Genomic DNA, 14,923 nt, shown 5'->3' with positions numbered 1-14,923 from the left:
TACTAACTCCATATGGTTTGGAACCACGAAAGGAGGATCGGGGATGATGGTACGAAGTGAGTCATGGAGTCACATTCGCCCGTCTTGGCCTCTACTCGATTCTTATAGTGAAAAGTGATTCCTGCGATCTCAAAGGCATGCAAACAAAGATTCAATTTGCTCCAAACTAACATTAGGCTAAATTGGTTTAATATTAATGCAACACATATATTTCTAAAACATCGTGATCACTTCGATTTATAGCAAGACTAAAGGAACCTAAACCGGTAGTCCAAATTATCTTATTAGTCGTGATTTTCAATTAAATATTCCCTTTAATATGCAACATGGTGATCATAAAATATAATAAAAATCAACATTAATATCGGAAGCAATTCAACAATAAATTTTTAGTCAAATCAAATATAAATAAACCTAATCATGATACTAGCAATATTAAAATAAAATAAGTAATTAAATTAATTAATTACTCACATTTCAAGCGCTCCTGTAAATTACTACATCATGAATAAATTGTTAGTAACTTCAATAAAAATATAAATCAAATTGAAATTATATTAAATTAAAAGTAGAGTTGATTTGGTCCAAACCCTCAGTTAATTATACCTTTCACGCCTTGGTTTAAAGACGGAACCTCAGGTTAAGTACGGACTCCTTGGTGTGCTTAAGGAAGGAATGATGTAATTAGGAATATAAGTTTAAGGCTTAGAGTATGAGAGAGAGAGAAGAGAATTATTTTTTTGGTGTAGAAGAGAGGAAGAGAGAATGATTTGGTGCCCCGAACTGTAGAAAGGAGGGGGTATTTATAGAGAAAATGAGTAGAGGGAACATACGGAACCCTAAAAAGATAAAAACCCTAATTTGGGGCACCGTGACACGGTGAGTGTTTGCCGTGACACGGAAATGGGTGTCGTGACACGGTACAGATTTCCGTGTCACGGTGCACTATTTTGCCCAAAAATGATAAAGCACGTGCAGTTGTGTACGCGAAGAAAACGCGGAAAATTCCCGTGTCCGGCATGTGTGCCATGACACGGCAAAGTCCACCGTGCCGCGGCACGTGGCACCGTGTCACGGTGTACAATTTTTCCAAAAGAAACACGAAAAAGACACGGGAAAGCACCGTGTCACGACAAAAAATGCCACGACGTGGGAATGTCCACTGTGGCGCGGTACGTGGTGCCGCGTCACGGTGTACGGGCTTTCCAGATTTGAGTCAAAATTCATAAACGATTGAGAAAACTCGGAAAATACAAGGAAAAAGCACCGTGACACGGTGAAAAATACCGTGTCACGGAAATATGCACCATGCCACGTCAGCTTTTGCCGCGTCGCGGCATTTTAGCTGCTGCGCGGTAATTCCAATTTTTTACGCGCTTTTAAAACTACGATAACTTTTGATCAGTAACACGAAATAAGGAATATAATATATCATTGGAAAGCTTATCAAGTCTACTTTCTAACCCAATAAGAGTCAGGTCAAAATAATTTGTATATTTTAAGATATGGTCGTTTTAGTGAAAGGGTGTCGGTTTTGGGCCGAGTTTAGTATTTTGCTCATGTCTTCTTCGTTTTAAATCGGAATTGGGCTTATGATATATTTTTGGAAAGGTTATTGAAAGGCCTATCCAACCAAATAATAGTTGGATCAAAATCATAGGTCCAAAAAATCATTTTCTCTCGGTTTAGGGATGTGGACACGAAAAGTGGAAAATAAGTTATGGTTTAGGGAAATGAGGTAGGAATTGAGTTGGTTTATGAAATGTATTGGGAATGAATATGGATTTAAGCACACCAAAGGTTAAATACTCAACCCGGCCAATAATGGTGGTGAAAGGTTGTTCATCATCGGGTTTGGTTTTGGGGAGACATTTTTTGGTGTCTACAGACTTTCAAGTCCACTAAGTTACTACTACTCCACCGTCCAATTACATGCATGCATTCACCTCACTATTTTTTTTTCTTCTTTCTTACACCATTATTATTATTATTACTACTAATAATAATACTTAATTGTGATTTGGAGAGATTAACCCAACAAATTCCTCCCTCGACCCAAATCACCAAACACTTCTACTGCATCACAAAAATGGACCCTCTTCTCGAAATTTGTCACGGTCTTATTTTTGTGGTCTTGAACTACTCGGCCCTCCAAATAACAAATATTGTTATTGACCTTCTTACCTTGAAACACCAAGCGGTTGCCTCGTTACACCTTACACCACTACCAACGTACCTATGCCCATGCTTTGTCAACTCTCCCAACGATATCATGTTGGTACGTGCACTAGGTACAATCCTCACATTTTGAATGGTCCGAACTACACCATCATGGAACCTCAACTGCACACTACCCATTCCTTCAACTTTGAGGTTATGTCCCATGTTGATGTTCCCGAACTCACCTTCTTGTTGTAAGGTGTCAAACATTGCCTTGTCTTGACACACATGTATCGAAGCTGCCAAATCTAGCACCCACTTATCTCGACTCACACTTTCCTTATCCTTGTGAGGCAACAATAACTCCTCATCATAATCACCACATACAACATTAGAGGAACCACCTTCATCATCCACCTCCGTTTTTCCCATCTTCCCTTGAAACTGCCTCAAGGTCTTCAAATCTTTTTTCACCTTTAGATAATTAAATTGTAGATGACCCTTCTCATGACAACAATAGCACTCAACAATGTTATAATCTCTCGGCCGAGATTTTGATCTACTTTGTTGGTCATCTCTCCTAGACTTGTTCCTCCCTCTCTCGGAACCCTCCGCAGCTAGTGCTTGATCATCGTTGTATGAGACGCCGCCATCAATTTGCGTAATCATACGCTCATTCTCCCTCACAACTACTACTGCTTCATCTAGAGTAATCTTCTCCCTTCCCACAAGCAATGTCTGCACAATTGACCTGTAGGACTTCGGTAGTGAAGCCAATAACAAGAGGGCTTTCTCTTGATCCGAAATTTTCTCATCGGCATTCTGTAACTGGCACACTAACTGAGTAAAACTGTTGATGTGGTTTTGCAAATTTTTACCATTCTCCATCTTCAATTGGTACAACTCCCACCGTAAACACAATCGGTTGGTTAACGACTTTGAAGCATAAATGCTTTGCAACTTTTCTAACAAGACCTTTGGATCTGTCTTAGTTAGAAAATTATACTTAATCTCCAAAGCAATCGGCAATCGGATCATACTCACCGCCTTCTTTTTCTTGGAAGCCCAAGTTTGCAGGTTTCTCCTTCTCCAAAGATTCATCCAAATTCTGTTGCACCAACAAGTCTTCAATGGTACTCTTCCATACCATAAAATTGATTTTCCCGTCGAACAAGGGAATTTCAAATTTTAGTGCACTCTGGCCATCGTACTTTATCAGTTTCTTCCCCTAAATGTTACTCTTTCCCCTACGATGGATCCTCTAACCTCAGCTCTGATACCAGTTGTTGGGGACGGAGCAACTAACTAACATAATATCGGGAAGAATGATAAAATATGGAACAACAAGAAAACAACACACAAGATTTTTACGTGGAAAATCCCTCCTCAATAACGGGAAAAACCACGGTCCAGATCTCCACGGACGAAACAACTTTACTAGCAATAATTTCGAGAGTATAATGACCACTACTACAAATTACTATATTAGATACAATGTATTCTTAGGATAGTCTACACTAGTACCCTCAACATGGTACTTACACTAATCCTAAGATAACCCTCACACTAATATTGCGTCTATCTCTCCGTCATCACTTCCTCCCTCACAACTACAACTATAATTCTCCCTCTATTTGAGATTATTGCTGCTCTACTACTTTGCTAGTAAGCTTCTTCTTATTTCACTCACACCCCTTCACATGGCAATATACTACAAAATATATAGCAAAAGCCAAATCAACTTCCCAATCAAGCTTCAAGCAATTCCCACCTACTTGGGAGTAAATGCTAAGAAGCAAATTCAATGAGCTCATAAAGAAGCTCTCTGCCAAGTTAGACTTTCAAGTCCACTAAGTTACTACTACTCCACCGTCCAACTACATGCATGCATTCACCTCTGTTTTTTCTTCTTTCTTACACCATTATTACTATTATTACTAATAATAATACTTACTTAATTGTGATTTGGAGAGATTAACCCAACAGGTATTAGTGGCCAGTTTGTGAGTGGGGGTGGCCGACCATGGGTGGGTGTGCTCAGTTTCAGGGGATGGCTGATTCTTTTAAAAAATAAACGACAGGAGAGAAAGGAAAGAGAGAAAGTGAATAAGGGAAAAAATAAACCCAAAATTTTTTTACAAAATTAAAAATATATACTTTTGGACAAATCACAGAGTGACATGTGGCATGTTAACCTACCATAGAGACCAGTAGAAGTGAATGACCCCCAGTGGGATTATTAGATTATAATCAAAAGGTGGGATTATTAACAGCAAACCGGGAAAAAATAGGAATATTAGAATTAATTTTTCCTTTATTATATATTAATTTTAATTACATTATTAAACAAATGCAAGACTTAATAAAAAAAATTTAAATAAAAAAATTAAAATTAAAATCCCAACCAGGCAGCCACTCCGGGCCTTCCCTCCACCCACTGCCAGCCCCCTTCCCCACCAGCTCCCCTGCCACCGGCGGTCGGTTGAGGCCACCCCCTTCCCCGGTGCCAACAACCCCAATCCCTCCCTTTCCCGCTTTCCCACATCTCCACCCCGACATCAACCTCTCTCTCTCTCCTCTTTTGCTCTCTAGTTCGCCAGGAATTCGATCCCTAGTTCATTAATCATAGCAACTTTGACGATTAGTATTCCACTATTCTACTTGCAAAATGCAAATTCGCAAACTTTTTCCAGACTAAACCCCCAATTTCCCCTTTCCACAAATCATCTATTCAACTTCCAATTCTTAGATCTAGGGTTTCGACCTCAAAAGTAAGACAAGAATCGCGAGGTGGGTTGTGCATGATACTACTAAACCTTCCTTCCGGCGAACTACATAGCAAAGATGAGAGAGAGGGTTGGGTATCGAGATGGGGATGTGAGGAAGCGAGAAAAGGAGGGATTATTGATGTCGTGAGTGGGGAAAAGGGGGAGGGTAGAGTCGTCGGTGCCGGGGGAGGGGGTGATTTCCGACGGCGGCCAGTGGCAGGGGAGATGGTGGGGAGGGGGTTGGCAGTGGCTAGGGGCTGGGATTTTTTAGTTTTTTTTTTTATTTGATTGATATGTTTGTTAATTGGAAGGAAAAAAAAAGTTTTTTTATAAAAAATAACAACTGACCAAAAATAAATATTAATTAATTTTTTTAAAAAAAAAACCAATCACATAATGACATGTGGCATAATTTACTGAAATAAACAATTATCCAAAAATTCAACAAGTCATCACTCATTTTGAGAAGATACTTTATAAAGGTCGACTTATTTTTAGTTAATTAAAATGTTGACTTATTTTGAGCTAACCGGACAAAGATTGACTTATTTTTGACAAATTTTCTTTTAATTTAAAATTTTATATTAGAAAGATTTGACAGATTTGTGCAATGTAATTACCTCCACTATTTTTATGTAATTGCAACATTTCTTTTTCTTTTTTTTGTTTTTTTTTTTTATGCAGTGCAATAATTCTACTTTTTCACGCTTGTGAATGCACAATTTCATCCATTAATATTTGTGGTTGTCAATATTTTTATAAAAAGTTACTCCCTCCGTTTCATAATGTTAGTCCCATTTACATATATCAATGAAAATCTTTGATCGCAAATATTTTAAATCTCATACTAGCAAAAATTATAAAAATTAGATATTAATAAAGTACTCATCGAGACGAATAAAATTAGATCTCACATGACTATGTTTGTTATTATATATAGAGAGAAATTTAGAAGATTCTCTCTAATTTTTAAGAGTTAAAAGATTCCAAATGGGATTAACAATATGAAACGGAGGGAGTAATATTTTTATGTAGTTACTATTGTTCATATTTACAAACTTGCACGACTGCAAACATACATGCAATTTGGAGAAGGAGAACATTGTTCTTATTGTTCTTCCGCTGAACTTGGCTGCAATAAAACTACTTAATCTATACATGTTTTCTCTACTCCAACTCTGATATTTATTACTCCGTATGCTGAGGAGATTCCACATTTTTGTTGATGGATTTAAAGATGAGAAAGTACTTCAATTCGCAGCGATTCATTTAGGGAAATCAGTGTGTAGTTGGAACTGGATCTTGCAAGCCACAAACCATATTTGCTGGAACTGCTACATCTATCATCTTTGGATATGCCAGGTTTAAGTCTGCAATCATAAGTTAGGAAGATCACTGTCAATATATAGCAAGCATCATGAGAAAATAAACATTAGAAAAGATGTGATGTGAGGAATGTGAGAAAATAAACATTAGAAAAGATGTGATGTGAGGAATATGTACTTACTTTCCATTATGCTTTTGAATGTTTCCTGCAAAATGATCCAGAAACTAATTATTTAGCATAACAAAAGCACACAAATCTCATAGAAAAATAGCAGTAGGCAACACATGCGGCGATGTAGTAACAAGTTACAACCCTTATAACCAGAACCTTAATGTAGCTTATAAAAGAGGATGGCGATCCAATTAAAAAATTCCCTGAGATTGAGGCCATAGATTTTCTAATGAAAAAACATAGAGAAATGTTTATAACCCTGTTTATCTTATACGGAGTATCCCGATAGACATTTATTGAAATTTTGCTTTCCAGAGAAGCATTTAGCATTAACTAGTGGAAGAAATGACTTCGTGAACATACAGAAAAATAAAAAACAAGAAATTTCATGCTGCAAGTTTATTCAATCTCTAATAGAGCATCCTCATAAATAACAATTAGATTTACAGACAATGAAGCAGAATACTGAAGACAAAACAAAATAAATGAGTTCAGCTATGTCACCTCGTCTTTTGTCAAGCGAGGGTTATACTGCTTCTCCTCTCCCACAGTGCTTACCTGAATGTCAAATAAACTATTAGCTATTGGAAACACTTGTAAAGCTGCAAAGTTTGAGGGTTTTCACGAAGATTAATATGAAAGCTCAACAATGTCTCCTACCGTAAAACCCTTGTAATCATGAGCAGGATAAACCAATGTCCCCTCTGGCAAACTAAATATCTGAATCCATGAAATAAAAAACAATAAGCTAAGTGCAACTTCAAGTAGTCTAGTCCAGGAATGATGTGAAATTCTCTTTATTTTCCATGCAAGCTAAAGAAAATGGTTTAAACTACAGGTTCTTACTTGTGAATGCACTGACTTATAGAGCTCAGCTGAATTGCCACCCTGTATAGAAAAAATGTTGTATGCTGATCAGATATTCGACAAACAACATTGATCAATTGTTAGCATGTGTCTTTCCTAACTCTATTTTCTCTCTCCTCCTCATGTTAACACGTGGATTAACAACACAAATTAAATTACTATTGCTGGTGTATGTACCACACAATTAACCCAAAATAACCTGAAATTTGAAGCCTAGGAAGCATGGAAATATGAAACAATAAGGGACTAAAGAACAGTTTTTCAGCTATTATATAATTTCTATTTGTTGCCATTTTACTCTTTTGCATTGATAAGAATGAGAATTTGACTCAAAGTTCTAAATAGGCCATCTCAGTAAAATTTACCATTAAAAAAGAAATTTTGTTACTGGAAGCCTTGCTTCATCAATACATGATTCAAAGTCTCAAAAGATACAAATTTTATACCCAAACCATTTCCTTTTCACCATCATAAGAACACAAAGACACCACAGATATTCACAATGATTGAGAAAGAGAAGCATGGCAATATACAGGAGAACGAGACAAAATAATCTGATGGTCACTTAAGTAACATGATCTTACAGCATGTTTTATCATAGAGTAGCCATATGAACATCAAGCTAAGTTTTCTTTCTACTTTTCTTATACCCATAGAGCTTCCAGGTTTTCTATCCCTTCCCCTCCCCTTCTTCCCTACAATCCTACATGCACCACCCACCTAATATTTAAGCTGATACAAAAGAAAGCAGTCAAACACGTGCACAAAGATTCACATGCACACAGGGTACCTGAAAATCTGTTCTTCCACATCCACGTATCAGCAGAGCATCTCCTGTGAATGCCATCCTTGGCTGTGGTTGATCAGGTCCATCTCCTGTGACATATGTAACACAGCCAACTGTATGACCTGGAGTGGGGCGAACCTAAGACAAATGTACCACATTCACAAGCATGAGTTCAAATTCTCAGTACATCCATGGAACCAAAATAATAAGGCTTCTTAACCAACAAAAGTATAAGCCAATCTGTCATCGCACAGCTTCAGTGCTTGTTGCATTCACATAATATGGCATAAGAAACTGAATACTTGTATTAGATATTAAATATATAGAGGCACTAAATGTGAAACAAGATAAAACATAATTAAAAATTGAAGTTTTAGTTTATTATCAAAACCAAACAGCTTATGCTGGAATGCTGGATAGGGGTTAAATAAGAGCAGAATAATTTATAATGTGAGACAAACTCTGTTTCTTGAACTCAACTATAAGCATCAAATTGAACAAAGAATTTTTCTTTTCTTTTTTTTCAATAATCTAGATTCTTGGTATTCAATTCTTGTATATCATGACATAAGCCTAAAGTACAGAAAAATTTTATATGACATCCTACATTGTCTTGAAGTTTAAAGTCACGAGCGTTGCTTCAGAGAACTAGTTCAGGAAAAGAATCCAATAAGAAGCTTTGGTTTTAAATATTCTTGTCTAGAAAGACAAAAACAAGAGTCTCAAGATATCAGCTTTCGATTTGGTGTTTTCAGGCTGTCTTCATAGAATAGCTTCATATATAGGTTTGAACATAGATGAAGGATAAAGTGCACGATCTTTATCTATGACAAAATATCAAAACAATGATGAGCCTTTCTCATCATTCCCCTCTACGCAAGATTAACAGTTCATATTCCCCCTAGTATTGCTTTACATAGATTAACAATTCATTATCCACCTATATAGCTACAGCATAGATAACAGTAAGCTTAGTTTGTCAAAGACAGCCCACTGCCCAATTCAACAGTATTAAATACATTCTCCCGTGAAATTAATAGCTGTGACAGACACTCTTTGCCCATGGCAAAAGAAAAACATCAGAGAATTTTGAGCATAACAAATGAGATAAAATTTGAAATAAAATGCACACTAACCTCGAGAACGAGGTCACCAACAACAATTCTGTCACCAGATTCAACCAAAAGATCAGCTTTAGCATTGCTTGCTTTGGAAATGACAGATATAACCCCAGGAACCTTACTCTGCAAATAAACAGAAATGATATCAAAATTTCCTCAATTTAAAAGACGACCTTATAGATAAAACTGTAGTACCCTTAAAACAGTCGCTTAACTAAATTTAGGCTATGTTATTGGCTGCAGAGCCCTATATTACTATTGTTCCCTCCCACTACCATTAAAAGTATACAACAAAACGTTACCCCCAAGATGTTTGATCACTACATACTAAGTTTACTACTTGCTTTATCCATTATTTTAAATGTAGCTATCTATTTATGTTCTATCTTTAAAGGTTCAAATGAGAAATCGGAAAGCTTATAAAATCAATCTAGTTAACTGTTGTGTTTGAAAAAATAATATAAATTCCGGTACAGGTGGTTCAGTACGCACATATAGGCTTCTGAATAAGTTCTGGTGACTATAATCAAAGGAACCCCATAAATTATTACAAAGAACTGAATCTTGAATTGAGTCTCCAAAAAACAGTGAATCATAAAAATAATTAAATGTAGTTATAGTCGCAATTGCAGTATTGATCATGGTGTTCTTCACAACCATCGCAACATGACAAATTGGTTAAGATCCACTTTACCCATTTAGGGTATGTTTAGTTCACCTGATCTGATTTGATGATTTATTATTCAATCTGATCTGATTTCAAATTTGACTAAATTTGACATTACATAAATCCTTAATATAAAAAATTATCAATTGAGATGTCATTAGATTCGTGTTAAAGTGTACTTCCCAACTCTGGAATTGTCATATTTGTTTCAAATATGGAATTAAAGATATTAAGCGATAAGTAAATGCAAATTAAAAAATAGATATGGTCTGATTTGATTTGATCATTTATGAACTAAACAAATATTTGTTAAATAAGTTGAACTGAACATAGGCTTAGTACAAGAATGTTCGAAATAATTCTTCAGATTTAGTTTACAGAATTTTAACTCATTATTTACATAGAAATTAGAGATGATAAACATTTATATAACATTTATAATAAAGCATAATCTCATGTTATACTACCTTCAATTTCCTAAGTTCTAATTTTCCTTTTTCATCTGATTTTAAAAGTTCTACCCACTTTTACTTTATTCCATTATACTAATAACTTTTTATTTAGAATCTATGATCTCTCATCCCAATATGTGAAACCCAATTATAAATTATAAGTTTAACCTATCTCTATCCTCTTAAAAGCTAAAGTACCTACATGAGTGGCCTCCTTCTTCAGTTTTCCTTGGTCTATGTTGGTACAATAATTAAGTAGAACTCGGGATGTATGCGAATTCAATTGGGTGAATGTGCACAATGGTTATAATTAGATTACAACGGCTAATATGATAAAATAACAGTCTATAATGGATAATTCTTAAAAGAAGACTTTTCATTGAAAGGCAAGTTCTAAATTCATTACAAGATGAGCTTATATTTATCCCAAGCAATGAACCTTTAATACATGTGATTCAAGAGGGTAAAAGAATGAAGAGCATATACCTTGAGCAGCCCAGTTCCTGTGACATGATCAGCATGTACATGGGTGTTCACAGCATATATAAGTTTCAGTCCTAGATCATGGATGAGGGAAAGATCTCTGTCTACTGTCTTGTCCACAGGATCGATTAACTGCATAAAGATAGCTTGTGTCAGCAATATATTAAAGGACTTAGTGATAAGTGGTTATAATATAATTTTTGAGGAATAAACAAGATCAAATGAGAAGTTTCCACACAAGCATAAAAATGGACTGGAATAAGATGGAAATAAACCAGTCACTTGTAAGGCTTTCCACTTTGGAATAAGCAATCTTATGAGCCTAAAGAGAATTAAAATGACAAGTGTAGTTCTACAAGATCATATTTAAACGGAGTACACAACTACATTGATGGCTGCTGACCTACAAGATCACTCTCTCCAAAGGTTATGCAATTATAAAATTTTCCAAGGTTTTTAGATCAAATACAATAAGTAAAAGTAGGAGGAATTTAGAGTTTTGCTAAGTATTAGATATTTATAGCTTGTTATATTTAATTTGGTTTTCAGGGATGAGAACAACCTCACATGAACAATAATCTAAAAGGGCAAAACACATAAAAGATTAGTAACATGTAATAATTTATTTTTAGACACCATGAAAGTGTTGAGAATTATAACTTCTAAGCCGCTTACAAGTAACAAGCTCCAAATGCATTTGCCTAAAGTTTATCAGAATGCTTCAATTAAGTTGATGTTTGACACCCATGATCAATAAATAGTGGGCAGGTTAACAAAACTTAATCTCAAATCAAAGGGCCTTGCCTGAGGAGAATCATGCGTCAACTATCAAGCCAAACAATCTACAATGTTATATTTGTAACAGGTATGAGCTTCACTACTAGAAAGTCACACTCTTTTCTGATTGTTTCTCTTCATTTTTTTTTTTAAAAGATTCTCTTCATTTAATTATATAAAAGTTTGAAAAATTCGTGTAAAATAAAATGGGCTCTTCACATTGCAAAAACGAATTTCACAGTCAAAAGATTGTGAAGTTATCCAGTATTGATCAAGTTCTCAATCAATATAAAAGTTTCAACATCTATTATAACCAACGCATTTGTGTAACCCCAGCACAATATATCTTGCTACAGCACAATATGTTCATGTATACCCTTAATTTACTTCAAACGACATAGGATATTTACTCCCCTAACATAGGCATGGACACTATTTAACACTGGATTTTGCGCAGAAGGCGGAACATTTGAGACTATTTCACAAAATAAGAAATATGCACATATACACAAACCTATTCTTACACTCTAAGCCACACTTGAATGACATATATCCTCTGTTTCATACAGTATTTATTCCACACATCCAAAGGTAACCCCAAAAAAAAATTAGTACATTCTTTCATTCTTCCCGTCTCAAAAGATTCAATAACTTATCATTTCTCCTCCCCTAAAAGAACCATGACCATTCTTCATATCAAGTAGCTTTCACATCTTTTATAACTAAAATCATATTTCGAATTATGAGTAAGGAAACAAATTTTGATTCCAAGTCTCGAGAAAATAGACAATTTGACATAAACTTGCCTCTATGAATATATAATATCATCATAAGGCCATTCATTCCATGATTTTCACCCAAAAATCTAATAAAAGTCTCATTTCGCATCTTTTTTTTCTAATAACCATTTTTTCATATTAATCCACCAAACCCCACTAAGTCGATTTTAATGTTTGCTAAAAATCATGAGTATAACCCTCACTAGTAGCACTCATTTCATCTCCAAATAAAAGTCCCATTTCACTGTTTTCACCCAAAAAGTAGCTAAATAAAATTCTCATTTCACTTTTTTTTATTAATTTTTAATCAACCAAATCCCACTATATCATTTTATATTCGCCTCAAATTAGCCGATAATGTTTTAGCTTTTTATTCACAACAACAAGCCTTAGTCCAAAATAATTTCGCAATCACCAGATAATAACAAAATTCTATGTCAACAACATAATTTGACTAATATACCACTCAATCACCCTATAAAGATAGCATCAAAATTCTTAAATTTCGCAATTAAAGTCAACTAATCTATTTCAATTTACACATTTTACACACATAATAGTCAACAAAATACAAAGATCGCGAAAATGCAAGAAATAGAAACAAACCACAGCATGTTTTTGAGGGTGAGAAACGTCAGCAAGAAGGTAAGTATAAGTGGAAGAATCCTTCTCGAAAAGCTGGCGAAACAGAAACTTAGAAGCATGAGACGGCGTCGTATGAAAACCCATTTGAGAGCTTAGATTAAAGATGGGTTTTTTGGTAATGGTGACTACAGAAGATGGGTTTTTGGGAGGAAAGAAATTGCAGAATTTTTTGGGAGAAAATAGAGATGAAGAAATTCTAAGTTGCTGTAATTTCAACATTATATTTGCTTTTTTTTTTTAATTTAATTTATAGTTATGAAATTTTCAACGAATTAAAGTCAAAGAGAATAGTGATAATAATTGGATTATGGATGAGGTGGGTTTGATCTGGGTGATTGCTTCTTCAATGGCGAAAAGGAAACTTTGTTGATGTGTTAGCCTGCTGGAGCCTGGATGATGGTTGATTTGTTGGTGATGTTTAACAGTTAAAGACTCTAGTATTTCGTATTCCCATAAAAAAATACTTCGTACTTCGTAACTTGTATTCCATACAAAATACGGGTTTGTTTTTTCTTTTTAAACAAAACAAAAAATCAAAATAACTTAAGAAACAAGAAAAATCTATTTTCACTTTTCCGTGGTCAGATCTCAAAATTATTAGGATTTTAATAAGAATGACTTAGGTTGTTAAACGTCGCTCCCATTTTACATACTAACGCTCGTATTTTTATAAGGAATTTCCTTTTTTACCCCTAGCATATAAATACGGAATTTCCACACAACGACTCACATATTTCACTCTCTAACCTCATTCACTCTCATTTTATCTCTCTAAAAGTTTTAAAAATTAAAATCTGAAATTTTAAAAAAAAAAAAAAACAAAAAACAAACCAAAACAACCACCATCATCAACCACCGACCACCACCACTTGAAGAAAAAGGCAAAGGGATGGTTGATCCGAGGCGAATTAGGGTGACCTACGACGGTCGTGGCTTGGGCGGCGGCGGTGTTGGCGGCAGCGGTGAACAGGTAACCCTCTAATTTTAAAAAAAAAAACGGAAGTGGTACTTCCGCCCAGAAATTCCGGAGAGATCCGCTTGAAATTTCCGGAAAAACCAAGGAGGATCCGCAGATTCCAGGCGGATCCTCCAAAGTTCGTCCGGAATTTCTGGGCGGAAGTCCCAATTTCCGTTTTTTTTATTTTATTTTTTCTTGTTTTTTTTCATAAATAATCATTCTAATAATTGTTGTTTATTTTTTGTTTTTTTTTTTGGTGAATAATTATTAGTAATGTTATTGTTATTGTTATTATTAGTAATAGTATTATTATTATGATTATTGATATTTTTATGATTTTTATTGTGATTATTTTTATTATTATTGTAATTATTATTATTATTAGTGGTATGTTTGTTAGTAATAGTATTATTATTATGATTATTGTTATTAGTGGTATGTTTATTATTATTGTTATTTTTGTTAGTATGGTTTTTGTGATTATGGTTATTGTTGTTATTATTGTGATTATTTTTATTTTTATTAATATTGTTATTTTTATTATTGTTGTTGTTGTTTTTTTTTTTTGGATTTCGTTGTTGTTGTTATTATTATGATTATTGTTATTGTTATTATTAGTTGATATTAGTGTTGTTATTATATTATTATTATTATGATTATTGTTATTTTTATAATTTTTATTATGATTATTTTTATTATTATTAGTGGTATGTTATTGTTAGTATGATTTTTGTGATTATGGTTATTGTTGTTGTTATTGTGATTATTTTTATTGTTGTTTTTGTTGTTATGGTTAAAAAACATGATTAGTATGATTATTGTTATTTTTATTATTGTTGTTGTTGTGTTGTTGTAGTTTTTTCTTGGATTACGTTGTTGTTGCTATTATTATAATTATTGTTATTGTTATTATTAGTTGATATTAATATATTATTATAATTATTTTTGGTGATGGTGACGG

General features: G+C 34.3%; 1 protein-coding gene across 1 annotated transcript; it reads right to left on the bottom strand.

Annotated features, from left to right (window-relative positions):
• Window positions 1–5,759: 5,759 nt before the first annotated feature.
• Window positions 5,760–13,450, bottom strand: LOC145576637 (persulfide dioxygenase ETHE1 homolog, mitochondrial-like). The gene is made up of 9 exons (XM_081634360.1): window positions 12,966–13,450; window positions 10,807–10,935; window positions 9,217–9,324; window positions 8,084–8,218; window positions 7,273–7,314; window positions 7,087–7,146; window positions 6,931–6,984; window positions 6,436–6,460; window positions 5,760–6,298 (listed from the first exon to the last, which is right to left on the bottom strand). Exons 1-9 carry the CDS (start codon window positions 13,221–13,223, stop codon window positions 6,207–6,209), a joined length of 903 nt encoding a protein of 300 aa, XP_081490486.1. The 5' UTR covers window positions 13,224–13,450; the 3' UTR covers window positions 5,760–6,206.
• Between the last annotated feature and the right edge of the window lie 1,473 nt (window positions 13,451–14,923).

The sequence above is a fragment of the Chenopodium album genome, chromosome 13 (assembly GCF_948465745.1).
Source record: "Chenopodium album chromosome 13, dcCheAlbu1.1, whole genome shotgun sequence".
Taxonomy (NCBI): domain Eukaryota; kingdom Viridiplantae; phylum Streptophyta; class Magnoliopsida; order Caryophyllales; family Amaranthaceae; genus Chenopodium; species Chenopodium album.
This window is presented reverse-complemented; position numbering and strand designations above follow the sequence as displayed.

Excerpts from the sequence above, each read along its gene's own strand:
- LOC145576637 (XM_081634360.1), bottom strand. The coding sequence starts at position 13,223 with ATGTTGAAATTACAGCAACTTAGAATTTCTTCATCTCTATTTTCTCCC. Across the intron at positions 10,936-12,965 it reads ACCCTCAAAAACATGCTGTG|TTAATCGATCCTGTGGACAA; the intron begins GTTTGTTTCTAT and ends ATCTTTATGCAG. Across the intron at positions 6,985-7,086 it reads ATGATTACAAGGGTTTTACG|GTAAGCACTGTGGGAGAGGA; the intron begins GTAGGAGACATT and ends TTTGACATTCAG.